This window comes from Eucyclogobius newberryi, unplaced genomic scaffold (assembly GCF_026437365.1).
Source record: "Eucyclogobius newberryi isolate DKJ021-1_F unplaced genomic scaffold, fEucNew1.0.hap1 SCAF_6, whole genome shotgun sequence".
Classification (NCBI taxonomy): Eukaryota; Metazoa; Chordata; class Actinopteri; order Gobiiformes; family Gobiidae; genus Eucyclogobius; species Eucyclogobius newberryi.
This window is the reverse complement of record NW_027316278.1, coordinates 42391203-42404180: the sequence shown is the minus strand read 5'-3', so window position 1 is coordinate 42404180 and position 12978 is coordinate 42391203. Positions and strand designations below refer to the sequence as shown.

Here is a 12978-nt window from a genome sequence, read left to right as displayed (position 1 = left end):
CTGTATATACTGTATATACTGTATATGCTGTATATACTGTATATGCTGTATATACTGTATATGCTGTATATACTGTATATACTGTATATGCTGTATATGCTGTATATGCTGTATATGCTGTATATGCTGTATATACTGTATATGCTGTATATACTGTATATACTGTATATACTGTATATACTGTATATGCTGTATATGCTGTATATACTGTATATACTTTATATACTGTATATACTGTATATACTGTATATGCTGTATATACAGTATGTGATGTATATAAAGTATAAGCTGTATATAAAGTATATGCTGTATATACTGCATATGTGTTCATGTCTTCAGAAGGTGGACACTGTTTATCATGCTTTTCTCAGGTTCATTGCTGGGCCTTGTAATGGTCATGAGATGACCCTCTTTGACCACTAGGAGGCAGTGACATTGGTACACATGTATTTACAAGGCCATGCTTAGATTACTGCCTCCTACATTTATGCTTTGATCACACAGAGAAGTGTTATGATCAGCTGTGTCTCTGGTTGGTTTCATATGATGACGTGTCTCTTTTCACCAGGATCCGTCCTCTGAGGCGGGAGCAGTGGTCAGGACCACAATGTAGGAAGACACTTGCCTGACCAGCCAAGACCACTCTCTTTGAAAATAATTTACAAAGATGTTTTGGTCTGGGATCCAACCCAGTCGCTGGAGTGATTGACAGGTGGTTTAAACAATCAGACAAAGGCATTGTCCGTTCGTGTCTGAACAAACATGGAGACTTACGAGGAAAGAATAAGAATATCTTCTGCATGTGAGAGACACGTGACACGACGTCTTCTGCATTTGAGAGACACGTGACACAAGAGTGCAGATCTTACCTCCCAGAGTTCAGGTCTTACCTCCCAGAGTGCAGGTCTTACCTCCCAGAGTTCAGGTCTTACCTCCCAGAGTGCAGATCTTACCTCCCAGAGTTCAGGTCTTACCTCCCAGAGTGCAGATCTTACCTCCCAGAGTTCAGGTCTTACCTCCCAGAGTGCAGGTCTTACCTCCCAGAGTTCAGGTCTTACCTCCCAGAGTGCAGGTCTTACCTCCCAGAGTTCAGGTCTTACCTCCCAGAGTGCAGGTCTTACCTCCCAGAGTGCAGGTCTTACCTCCCAGAGTGCAGGTCTTACCTCCCAGAGTGCAGGTCTTACCTCCCAGAGTTCAGGTCTTACCTCCCAGAGTTCAGGTCTTACCTCCCAGAGTGCAGGTCTTACCTCCCAGAGTTCAGGTCTTACCTCCCAGAGTGCAGGTCTTACCTCCCAGAGTTCAGGTCTTACCTCCCAGAGTTCAGGTCTTACCCCCCAGAGTGCAGGTCTTACCTCCCAGAGTTCAGGTCTTACCCCCCAGAGTGCAGGTCTTACCCCCCAGAGTGCAAGTCTTACCTCCCAGAGTTCAGGTCTTACCCCCCAGAGTTCAGGTCTTACCCCCCAGAGTGCAGGTCTTACCCCCCCCAGAGTGCAGGTCTTACCTCCCAGAGTGCAGATCTTACCTCCCAGAGTGCAGGTCTTACCTCCCAGAGTTCAGGTCTTACCTCCCAGAGTTCAGGTCTTACCTCCCAGAGTGCAGGTCTTACCTCCCAGAGTTCAGGTCTTACCTCCCAGAGTGCAGGTCTTACCTCCCAGAGTTCAGGTCTTACCTCCCAGAGTGCAGGTCTTACCTCCCAGAGTGCAGGTCTTACCTCCCAGAGTTCAGGTCTTACCTCCCAGAGTGCAGGTCTTACCTCCCAGAGTTCAGGTCTTACCTCCCAGAGTTCAGGTCTTACCTCCCAGAGTGCAGGTCTTACCTCCCAGAGTTCAGGTCTTACCTCCCAGAGTGCAGGTCTTACCTCCCAGAGTTCAGGTCTTACCTCCCAGAGTGCAGGTCTTACCTCCCAGAGTTCAGGTCTTACCTCCCAGAGTTCAGGTCTTACCTCCCAGAGTTCAGGTCTTACCTCCCAGAGTGCAGGTCTTACCTCCCAGAGTGCAGGTCTTACCTCCCAGAGTGCAGGTCTTACCTCCCAGAGTTCAGGTCTTACCTCCCAGAGTGCAGGTCTTACCTCCCAGAGTTCAGGTCTTACCTCCCAGAGTGCAGGTCTTACCTCCCAGAGTTCAGGTCTTACCTCCCAGAGTGCAGGTCTTACCTCCCAGAGTTCAGGTCTTACCCCCCAGAGTGCAGGTCTTACCTCCCAGAGTTCAGGTCTTACCCCCCAGAGTGCAGGTCTTACCCCCCAGAGTGCAAGTCTTACCTCCCAGAGTTCAGGTCTTACCCCCCAGAGTTCAGGTCTTACCCCCCAGAGTGCAGGTCTTACCCCCCAGAGTGCAGGTCTTACCCCCCAGAGTGCAGGTCTTACCTCCCAGAGTGCAGGTCTTACCTCCCAGAGTTCAGGTCTTACCCCCCAGAGTTCAGGTCTTACCCCCCAGAGTGCAGGTCTTACCTCCCAGAGTGCAGGTCTTACCCCCCAGAGTGCAGGTCTTACCTCCCAGAGTGCAGGTCTTACCTCCCAGAGTGCAGGCAGATGAAGCAGTGTGCCAGGCAGGCCACAAACTCCTGCTCGTGGTTGCCTGGGCCCAGCACCAGATTGCGGTTGACGGTGAGGACCCGGAGTGAGTCGAGGAGCGCCACCTGCTGGGCCACGGTCTTATGAGGGCGGCTCAGCTGGTACAGCACGGTGCGGTTCAGGCAGTGGTACACAGAGTCCAGAGAGAGGCCCTGGGAGCGCCGCTTGGACTGGCACACAGAGAGAGGGCAGGTGAGGTGTCTGGCTCAAAGGCACCCAGAGGAATCAAGCTACAGCGGATTCATCTATTCAGCACAACTAACATGAAGAGATTGTAAGTACATACCAGGAGTTGCATTTAGCTTTATTCTGTTTACAGTGTCTGCTGAAGCTCAGACTTGTGCCAAAAAACCCGGGGCAAAAATTTTAACATTTTTTAAGTCGTGGATGGCGAGTTAAGGTTAAGGAGTTACTATTTATTGTCCCCATAGAGAAATTTGTCCTCTGCTTTCGACCCATCCTTCAATGCCTCTGGGGCCCGTGAGGAGCTGTAGTCATTGCAGCGCTTGGCTTGGTGAGGAGGGCGGTGCTGAAGCATTGAATGTTCCCTTCGCACGTGCGCAGTTCGAGTAGTTATACCAAATGAGTCACACCTGTGACCCTGGATGGCGCCCCAGAGGTAATATATTCCCCTGCCATCCATCACTCTGTTCTCTTTATCTTCTCGTGTGTGGTTCGTATTGCAAAGAACTTGACTTTTTAGTCGCTTGAAGTCCTACTACCTTGTGGTTGGAGCTGCGGATTTCGCCCTCCGAGGACTGCGACGATTTATATTTTGCTGGGAGATTTACAGGTATTTCGAAAACTGCTAACTGTGTTACGTTGCTGTGGATTGTTGGCGAAGGCAGGCGTATGCGCACCCTGTCCCACGCAACATAACGTTGTCCGATCACATCTGTGCTATCGCTAACGGTGTTAGTAGTTTTGTTCTCCCAGTGTTGGCTTTTGAACCGGCTTGATACTGCCTGTTATTTACCAGTGTTTTCATTAACGTGTGCCCTAATTGGGCACACGTGCGCGCACCCGCTCCTAGTTTTGGCTTCTGTACCAGCTGCATTTGGTGCCAGATCATGGATGGCTCCCATTCTTGCGTGAACTGTGGGTCGGCACTTCATGTTGATGATGGTCATGACCTTTGTCCGACGTGCCTTGGCCCTGACCACCTGAGGGAGGCGTTTTCGGATGACCCATGCATGAACTGCAATTATATGCCACAGGCGGTTAGAGTGTCGAGGTTGGCAGAGTTAACCTTGACGGGAGACAATGACCTCCCGCCCTCTGGCCGAGCGCCCCCTCCCAGAGGCTCAAAACGCCTCTCTGAGCCCGCAGGCACTGACGGTCCTGCAAAAAATAAGGCCAAGTCAGATCCAGGCCTGACATCTAGAGTGGAGCAGCTATCTGCTGAATTAGAAGCAGTCCATGTTGCAGGCTCATCGCATGGATTCCCCTGCTTCTGAGGCTGGATTTCCTTACCAATTCATGCCTGCTCTTGCTCCGGAGGACGATGTTCTCTCCGTGGCAGCATCTGCCTCTCATTTTAGAGATGAGGAGGGGGCACCATCCTTCCATGGTTCTGGGAATGGTTCTTATGACTCTGAGTTCAAAGTTCAGGCGATAGCCCCATGCAGGATGTCCTGCGTAAAGCCCTGGGGCTTCTTCAGGTGGAGATTCCGCAGCCTGAGTAGCCCGGCTCTGCCAGTGCTTTTTTCAGGCGAGGACGTGCTCCTACGCCTTTTGTCGTGCCACCGTCCACTGAGTATCTTAAAGAGATGCATGCCTGCTGGAGAGATCCGAGCGTTTTTTTTAGGCTCTCATCAGACGGACGGGTTCTGGCAGCTATGCATAATCCATCGGCAACGGGTCTGGATCGCATGCATGCTGTTGAACCCGCCATTGCGTGTTTCATTGTTTCCCCTGAAGAGGCATTATGCCAGGACGCTAGATGTCCTCTGTCCCAATGTCGGGTGACTGACGACTTGGTGACCAAGGCATATAATTCTGGTGCGCGGGCTGGTCGCTTGGGCAATTCACTGGCTCATGTGATGCTGGCGCTCTCTTCCTCCCTTCAAGGGGGTGATGCCGCTGATAGTGCTGTAAATGTTTTGTGACACAGCGCTACAGGCTTTTGCGCTTATGACGAGGGAACTTGGCAGAGTTATGTCTTACCTTGTTCAAGCCCGTCGGCAGATTTGGCTTGCTCAGTCTCCCCTCACTGAGGCGTGCCGTAGGACCCTCCGCAGTGTGCCCGTGCAGCCCGGAGAGTTGTTTGGCTCCGCTGCCGTGGAAGCATTGAAACGGACTGCTCTTGCCCGACAGACCAGGCAGCAACTTTCTAGTCTCAACAGAGCTGGGGCCTCCCCTCGGTCCGTGAGACGTCAGACGGCTGGCCCTAGTTTTCGGCCACCTTCACGGAATTGGTCTGGTGGGGTACGCTACCCCTCAGAGGGTCCTGACAGGGGATTTCGCGGCACCCCACGCCAACCGGGACACCAGCCAAGACCTTCGGGTGCTGGCCGCCGGCCCCTAGGGCAGTTCATCTACTGGGCTGCTCATGCGTCGGACCCATGGGTGGTTGCCACGTTGACTCATGGGTATCGACTGCAATTCCGACGCTGGCCACACATGTCAGGCCGGGTCAAGATGACTATGATCAGCGACCCGGCAAAAGCTCAAGCATCGACCAAGGAGCTGTCCGTCCTCCTGGCCAAGGGTGCCAACCAGGCAGTAGATCCTCTGTTGCAACCCGGAGGCTACTACTCCACATATTTTCTTGTGCCCAAAAAGCCGGATTTCGTCCCATTTTGGATCTCAGGGGACTCAACCATTTTCTGAAGGTGTTGCCATTCCACATGCTCACCACAGGAGAGGTTCTCCAGTCACTCACAGACAGGGAGTGGTTCACGTCTGTAGATCTCAAAGATGCGTACTTCCATGTGCCCATTGCACCTCAACATCAGCAGTTTCTCAGGTTTTCCTTTCTAGGCAGCCATTGGCAATTCCGGGTGCTCCCATTTGGACTCTCCCTTTCCCGGAGAGTGTTCACACGATGTCTGAAAGTCCTACCATATCTGGACGACTGGCTGATTTGCGCTCAATCCCGAGCGCAAGTCAGCCGGGATACAGCTCGCCTGCTGCCTCATGTGACCCAGTCGGGCTTCAGAGTAAATATGGGGAAGAGCAACCTGGTCCCATCCCAGAGGACAACATTTCTGGGAATAGAGTTAGATACTGTGTCGATGAAGGCTCGTCCATCACTTCGTCGGCTGGACGACATTCAAAATATGGTCTCTCGTTTCGGACTTGGAAGTTGGAACCCTTTCATTGAGTTTCTTCAACTTGTGGGGAAGCTGACCTCAGTTACACGCATTGTGCCCCTCGGTCTCCTGTCATTGCGTCCTCTGCAGCGGTGGCTGAACAGTTCGGTGCCACACGGCACCGAAGGCGAACACTTTGGGTGACGTGGCAGTGCTTGCGTGCACTGGCCCCATGGAGGGACAGAGAGTACTTGGCGAGAGGAGTCCCCATGGGCTTGGTGGTGTGTCGCAGGGAGGTGGTTACCACCGACTCCTGCACCACAGGATGGGGTGCGGTATGGCAGCACAGGATGGTTCAAGGGATGTGGTCTCAGAGGGATTGCTTGGATCACATCAATGTTTTAGAACTGCGTGCTGTTCATCTGGCTCTCAGGCATTTCCTGCCACACCTGAGAGGGAAACATATTCTGGTTCGGTCGGACAACACCTCCACGGTTTATCACATCAACCATCAGGGAGGTGTCAGATCGGCTCGGCTCCTCGAGGTGTCTCGCAATCTGTTGAGATGGGCTGCGCCTCGTCTGTCCACACTGAGAGCTGTGTATCTGCCGGGAGAAAGCAATTCCGTGGCAGACTTTCTTTCATGGCAGCAACCCCTTCCGGGAGAGTGGTCCCTCCACCCCGAGGTGGTGCACACAATTTGGGGCCTTTTTGGCCTCAGAAGAGTCGACCCCTGCCCGCTATGGATCTCCCTCACAAGGGCGCCGGGCTCTTTAGACCAGGATGCGCTGGCACACGCATGGCCTCAGGGCCTTCTGTACGCGTTTCCTCCTCTTCCACTGATTTGACCGACCCTACAGAGGGTTCTCCAAGAGGGTCAACAGCAGGCTTTTAGCTAGAGGGCCGTCTTCCCGTTTTTTGGATGGGGTATTTTGACATGTGGACGGACATTTTCGAGTGCAAGGACGGTGTAATTTTTATTAATACATTTTAGAAAAGGGAATATCATCATTAAATCGGGCCGGGAAGCGTTTGACGATAGTCCGCCGTGGTCAGCGCCATGACAGTTTACTGTTTACAAGTGAAAATTTGCATGCTGCGCGCTGATTGGTCGACAAAGTTTGTGTGCTTGGCTCTGATTGGCTGCCAAGCCGTGGTCTGGAAAATGCCGAAGCTCCACGTTTGCCGATCCTCCACGGCCAAATATCATGTAAAATACGGCGCGATACGCCGCTCCTAAGTGGGGGGAGTGTGATCCGCACGGCTGAGAGGCGCAGGCGGCGCCAGAGTATGGAAAGTCAATATCATACAAGGCGCCTCTGCGTTAAAAGCGCCGCTTTATTTTGTAAAAGCGTCTGAAAAAAGGTCGCGATACACATATTGGCTTTAATTTTTTAAGCCCCCGGACAAAATTATTTGGACGGGGTGTTTTCAAATCCTAGCTAAAAGCCTAGGTCACAGGCTATTGCTGATAGCCCCGTGCTGGCCGGCACAGCCGTGGTTTCCGTTACTGTACAGCCTGTGTTGCAGCCCTCCGTGGCCCCTTCCGGCCAGGAGAGATCTACGGTCTCAGTTGAGGGGTCAGATTTGGCATCCGAACCCTCAACGCCTCCGGCTGTGGGTTTGGCCGTTGGTGGGTCCGAGCCACAGCTAACTGGCCTCGCCGATGCGGTTAAACAAACGCTTCTGAATGCCAGGGCTGCCTCGACTCGTCAGCAGTATGAGAACAGGTAGAAGCCGTTTTCCCAGTGGTGTTCTGCCCACGGTGAGAACCCGGTGTCCTGTTCGGTGCCTCTTATCTTGGAGTTTCTTCAATCTCTCCTTGATGATGGCCGGTCCCCGTCGACCCTGAAAGTATATGTTTCTGCCATATCTTGTAATCATGGTTTGGTCAACAATCGTACTGTGGGGAGTCATAACTTGGTTTCACTTTTTTTACGGGGAGCTCGTAGGTTGCGGCCCTCCGTCGCTCCACGTGCCCCAATATGGGACTTGTCAGTGGTTTTAGATTCCCTCTGCCAACCTCCATTTGAACCCTTGGCAAAGGCGGACATTAAATGGCTGTCGGGGAAGACTGCATTCTTGTTGGCCATGGTCTCCGCGAAAAGAGTCAGTGAGTTAAATGCCCTTTCTGTCAGTCCCACATGTCTCAGATGGAGCCCGGATGACTCTGGTGTCACCTTATGGCCGAATCCGACGTTTCTGCCCAAGGTGTTGTCCCGCGCTCATTGCAACCGGCCTTTGAGTTTGGGTCGGTATGAGCCTCCAGCTGGAGAAGGCAGGGACAGGCTCCTGTCATTGTGCCCAGTGAGGGCGTTGAAGGCCTACATTGCGGCAACTGCAGATATAAGGCGCTCAGACCAACTGTTTGTATGTTACGGTGGTGCTAAGAGTCCACTATCCAGACAGAGTCTTTCGCATTGGGTTGTTGATGTGATTCGCCGTGCTTACGGTGTGGCAGGACTCCCCCCACCGCCCCGGCGTGAGGTCTCATTCCACCAGAAGCGCCTCCACTTCCTGGGCCGCCATGAAGGGCGTTCCATTGGGAGCTATATGCGAGGCTGCATCTTGGACTGGGCCGGGCACTTTCGCCAGATTCTACAGCGTCAATGTGGCCGCTCCTTCTCAGTGAGGTACGTGCTTGGGATTCTTCGTGACATAGCTGGTATTATGTCATTCAGTGCTTCAGCACCGCCCTCTGGCGGTCAGTAGGGATGAAATAGAACGAAAGTTACACATGAAACTACGGTTCTATGAATCCCGGATGACCGACAGAGGCGCTCTGTCACTCCAAATCTTTGCGGTTTCGCAAGAAGATAAAGAGAACGGAGTAATGGATGGCGGGGGAATACATTACCTCTGGGTGTCATCCAGGGTCACAGGTGTGACTCATTTAGTATAACTACTCGAACTGTGCATGTGCGAACTTTTGTTTTGCTTGTATGTGCATCATGTGTAATTGGCAGCCTCTAAAATACACCAGCAGACAGTAAACAATGCCTGTTCTGTATTTTCTGGGAGGAGGAGCCCTAATGTCAGGGGCCTTCTTATGGAATAATGTTGACACACAAGCAGTGGTCTTTTTTAGCTTTTGGGGTGTTACAGAAATGTCTAAGAAAAATAAAGGCTTACAAATACATGATTACAGACAAGGTGTATACATTGAAAGTGGGTGAGTCAGCTGAAATAGGGGCCCCAGCATGGCCCCGGCTGTACCTGTGCGATGAGCTGCACAATGAAGTCCACCACCAGCTTAGAGTCCTTGTTGAACATGCCCTGCCACAGCTTGTCCACCACGCGCTGGCTGAAGTAGAAGACGTTGTTAACCAGAGTCTGGTAGTTTCCTCCAGAGCTCAGAGGCAGGGAGGAGTCTTCACCTGAGGAGGGCGGAGTCAGGCCACAACAGGAAACACAACATTCATTTAGGAGGTTCACACACACAAAAACGTATTTAGTTCAAATGTATTAATTGTAAAATATGAATCTTACTTCCAAATGCTTTGACCAGTTAAGAGCTATTTATTTGATTAATCTTTTACTTGTTTCAAAATGTTTTTGAATTTACAATACAATACTTTACTTCTGACTTCAAGCCAAATTATTTGCTAATGGGTTAAGAACATTTTCCTTTTCACCATTGACATTTTTAAAATAAGGTTTAGCTAAATGATCTTCTAGTATCTTACAGTGGTACTCGGTGGTGGAGTGGAGAATGCACATGTGCAAAGGGTGAGTAGGCCTCACAATCTGATAGAAGTCTTAAAGGTGCAGTTACCGAGCAGGACATCAGCGGCCAGCAGGTGCTCCATGACCCCGTCCAGGATGTTGGACTGGAACTCCTTCTGTTGTGTCCGTGTGGAGCGCTCTGGGGACGCCTGCACACAGCACATGCACAGTGAGCCACGCCTACATTCTCTGTGTGGCCAAAATGTGACCTTGTTCAGACTTTGTTATGCTACTGTAACCCAGGTGGAGCATTCTCCATTCATCTAGTAGTCACGCTTTAAATATCGCAGTATTTCGTGGACTTCACGCAGTATCTGGTCTTGCAGTTACGTGCCCTAGTTTGTGTGACATCACGTGGTCAGGTGCATGTGTTTTATCCATGTTGTGAGGTGCAGTGGGCAGTAGAGGGGGAAGCAAGCGGAGAGCTGAGGAGCAGCTCTGCTTTTTCTATTTCATTTGTTAATCACTCATTTTCGCCGCACATTTATTGGATTAATTAACTCAAACCCTGATGAATGGATTTTTTCCGGGCGCCAAAAGTACATTCCAGCTTCATATATTCCTAATCAATCAAGCACTTTATAATTTTATGAATGGATTAATTTATTCACTGAACTTACTCATTGGTTGCTGCTTATTTCATCACAGGCACAATTCACTTTACCGTTAAATAATATAACATTTTTTTCAGTGTGAGATTGTCTGCGAAGCCCTGTTAGCCCCAGCATTCAAACGTTTTGAGATTTTGATTACTATTCTGACCCTGACCCTGATCTTTTTGCCTGCTCCTCGTGATCCTGTTTGCCTCCATCGACCCTGGACCGTCCTGAGATTCCCTTCTGCCTGACCTCTGATATTCCTGTTTGCCTGTGTACCGAACCTGGAATGGATCAACGACTACGACTCTCGTCTACTCTCTGACACCACTGAATGCCGGTTCTGACCACTGCTGGATGTACCTCCCCTTCTCGTCCTGACATACCAGTGACGTTATACTTTACTGTTTGCACTATTAAAGACTGTTTAATCGTTGCCTGTTTCCGGTTCTGTAATTGGCTCCGTTCTGCCGTTCGTGACAGTACGGGGCTCCTGCAGTCCAGAAAACCTCTCACCGTGTCCATCCACATCACGCACTTCTGTAAATGGACTGTATCTATTAGTAACTCCTTAACAAGTTAATGTGCTGGACGCCCTCTCTTTGTGTCACTTTGCACATGGCACTGCACCATATTATTTCTACTGCTGTTTGACCCTGTTATCTATATGAATCCGACAGCATCCCCCGACGAGGTCAGCAGGTCTCCACCCGCACTGTAAACGGTGTTGGTGAGGCACTGCTTCCCTCTGCTGAGGCATCAAACGGTTTGCCAGAATTTCCTTGGTGCCGACCGATAGTCCTCCCCCATGGCCTCCCCAAAGTCCTCCCAGCCCCGGGTTTTTGCCTCTGCGACAGCAGGAGCTGCGGCTCGCTTGGCCTGTCGATACCTGTCAATGACCTCAGGAGGCGGAGAACATGGTCCACTCAGACTCAATGTCCCCAGCCTCCCCCGGGACATGGGAGAAGCTCTCCTGGAGGTGTGAGTTGAATACCCTACTGACAGAGGGCTCTGCAAGACGTTCCGAACAGACCCTCACAATGTGCTAACCCAACACGTGGTGGCTGAGCGGCTATAAGCCCACACCAGCCCTGCCCACACCCGCCCCGCCTCTCCCCGCGGGCAACACCAGAGAAGTGGAGAGTCCAGCCCCTCTCGAGGAGATGGTTCCAGGGCCCAAACTGTGCGTGGAGGTGAGGCCGACTATATCTAGTTGATATTGCTCAACCTCCCGCACAAGCTCAAGCTCTTTCCCTCACACAATGATATAATATAGTTATATATTGGAATTAGGTTGATGGTCAGAATGATTTAAGGCGACTAAACTTCACGTCTCCAAAGCCGGCGCTGGTAGTGAACCTGAAATAACACAGTTTTCCAGTGTAATGTAAAGCTGTAGCTTTAAAAATGTAGCTGCCCGCGGTGAATCCTCAGAGCCGAGCCACGGGCTGAGCGTGGGCAGAAGATGGCGGAGACTCCAGGGGACCAAACCGGTTTTGTAGGTCCACGAATGAGCCCGGTGCCCTGTCACCCTTGCTCTTGATGGGCATGGAGCTCACCGGAGCTCTGGGCCTGGCTCCCTGCTGGTTCCCGCCGGGAGCCGATGAGGAGGGCCGGCGTGTCTCGGAGGCGTTGGTGGTAGCAGCGTGGGTCCCACCCAGGACCACCGCCGCATGATGGTCGTCCCGGACTACACACAGCACAGATAGTCCAGCTCGGCCCCCCGCTGGCTCAGGCCCGCGTAACTCGGATGAGGAAGTGAGCGACGGCATGCTAGCTTGATGTAGCTGCTCAGTGTCCAAGTGCATTAAAACGTTAACCCTTTATACTTTAACAAACTTCTTGTTTGCCAAAACAAGATCAAATATGGTGAAAATGATCTTGAGAAATGGCACATATTAAATATTATGGGTTTTGTGTGTGGCACACGTTTCCCAACTTTTTTTTATTTTCAGTCAACCATAATGTCCCCATTTGTAAAGAAAAGGAGGGAAGGAAGCGCGAAAGTGCCACAAATTTGGCAGTAGGTGTAATAAAAAGGGGAAGATTGCCCCCCCTCCTCTTGTGGGCGGCGATGTGGCACGAAATCAAGAGTGATGCGCTCGCACACTCTCCACACCTGCTTGTCCTGTGCATTCTAATTAATAGAGGGAATATTGAACATTATCTTTGTATTAAAAGGAGGCACATCGGGGCCTTGGCTAAGATTTACTTCCCACTTTGTTTGTGGCCCTGCAAAGCCAGCATGAAAATGTTTTATGAAAATGAGTCAGAAGAAGTCTGAGCTGGCTCCGCACTGACTCACCTCCAGCAGCAGGTCCAGGATGGGAGTCTGTTTAGTGGCTGGGCTGTTGCACATGTTGTCCATGATGAGGACCCTCATAAAGTCCAGCACATACTTCTTGGCCGGGTGGTTGGTCAGGGACGTCTTGGAGCCCACGTTACAGTACTCGGACTGGCTGCGGTTCATGCCTGAATCCCCTGCAAACGCCTTGAACTCCTCTGTGGGGGAGCCGGCCTCGTCATCTAGGTCAGTCACCTAAAGCAGGAGACCAGTTAAACACGCCCACCAACAGCTAGGTCTGTGCATGTGCAGGGGCCCTCAGGGGCCTTCTACCCCTCTATTTGGATCATGTTAATATGGTTTAACAGAATAATCAGAAAACCCAACAATAAGATCTAATTTTTGGTCCATGTCTCCGTGCACAAGGGAAATGTACCAGAGGCCTGTGGTGCAGCTGGTTAAGAGGGTTAAGCCAGGTGACTTTAGGGTTAACCCTGGTTCAGCTCTACCATGAAGATGGTTCACATTCAATCAAGGTAGATCTCTATG

At 51.2% G+C, this 12978-nt stretch overlaps 1 protein-coding gene across 3 annotated transcripts in view; it reads right to left on the bottom strand.

The window, feature by feature from the left end:
• wdfy3 (WD repeat and FYVE domain containing 3) overlaps positions 1–12978 on the bottom strand; it is a 211902-nt gene that overhangs the window by 82694 nt on the left and 116230 nt on the right. For all 3 annotated transcript variants that reach the window (XM_072433589.1, XM_072433590.1, XM_072433591.1), the window contains 4 exons: positions 12451–12684; positions 9599–9698; positions 9040–9200; positions 2510–2739 (listed from right to left, as the gene is read on the bottom strand). In XM_072433589.1, coding sequence (XP_072289690.1) covers positions 2510–2739; positions 9040–9200; positions 9599–9698; positions 12451–12684 — 725 coding nt within the window. The remainder of the gene's footprint in view (positions 1–2509; positions 2740–9039; positions 9201–9598; positions 9699–12450; positions 12685–12978) is intronic.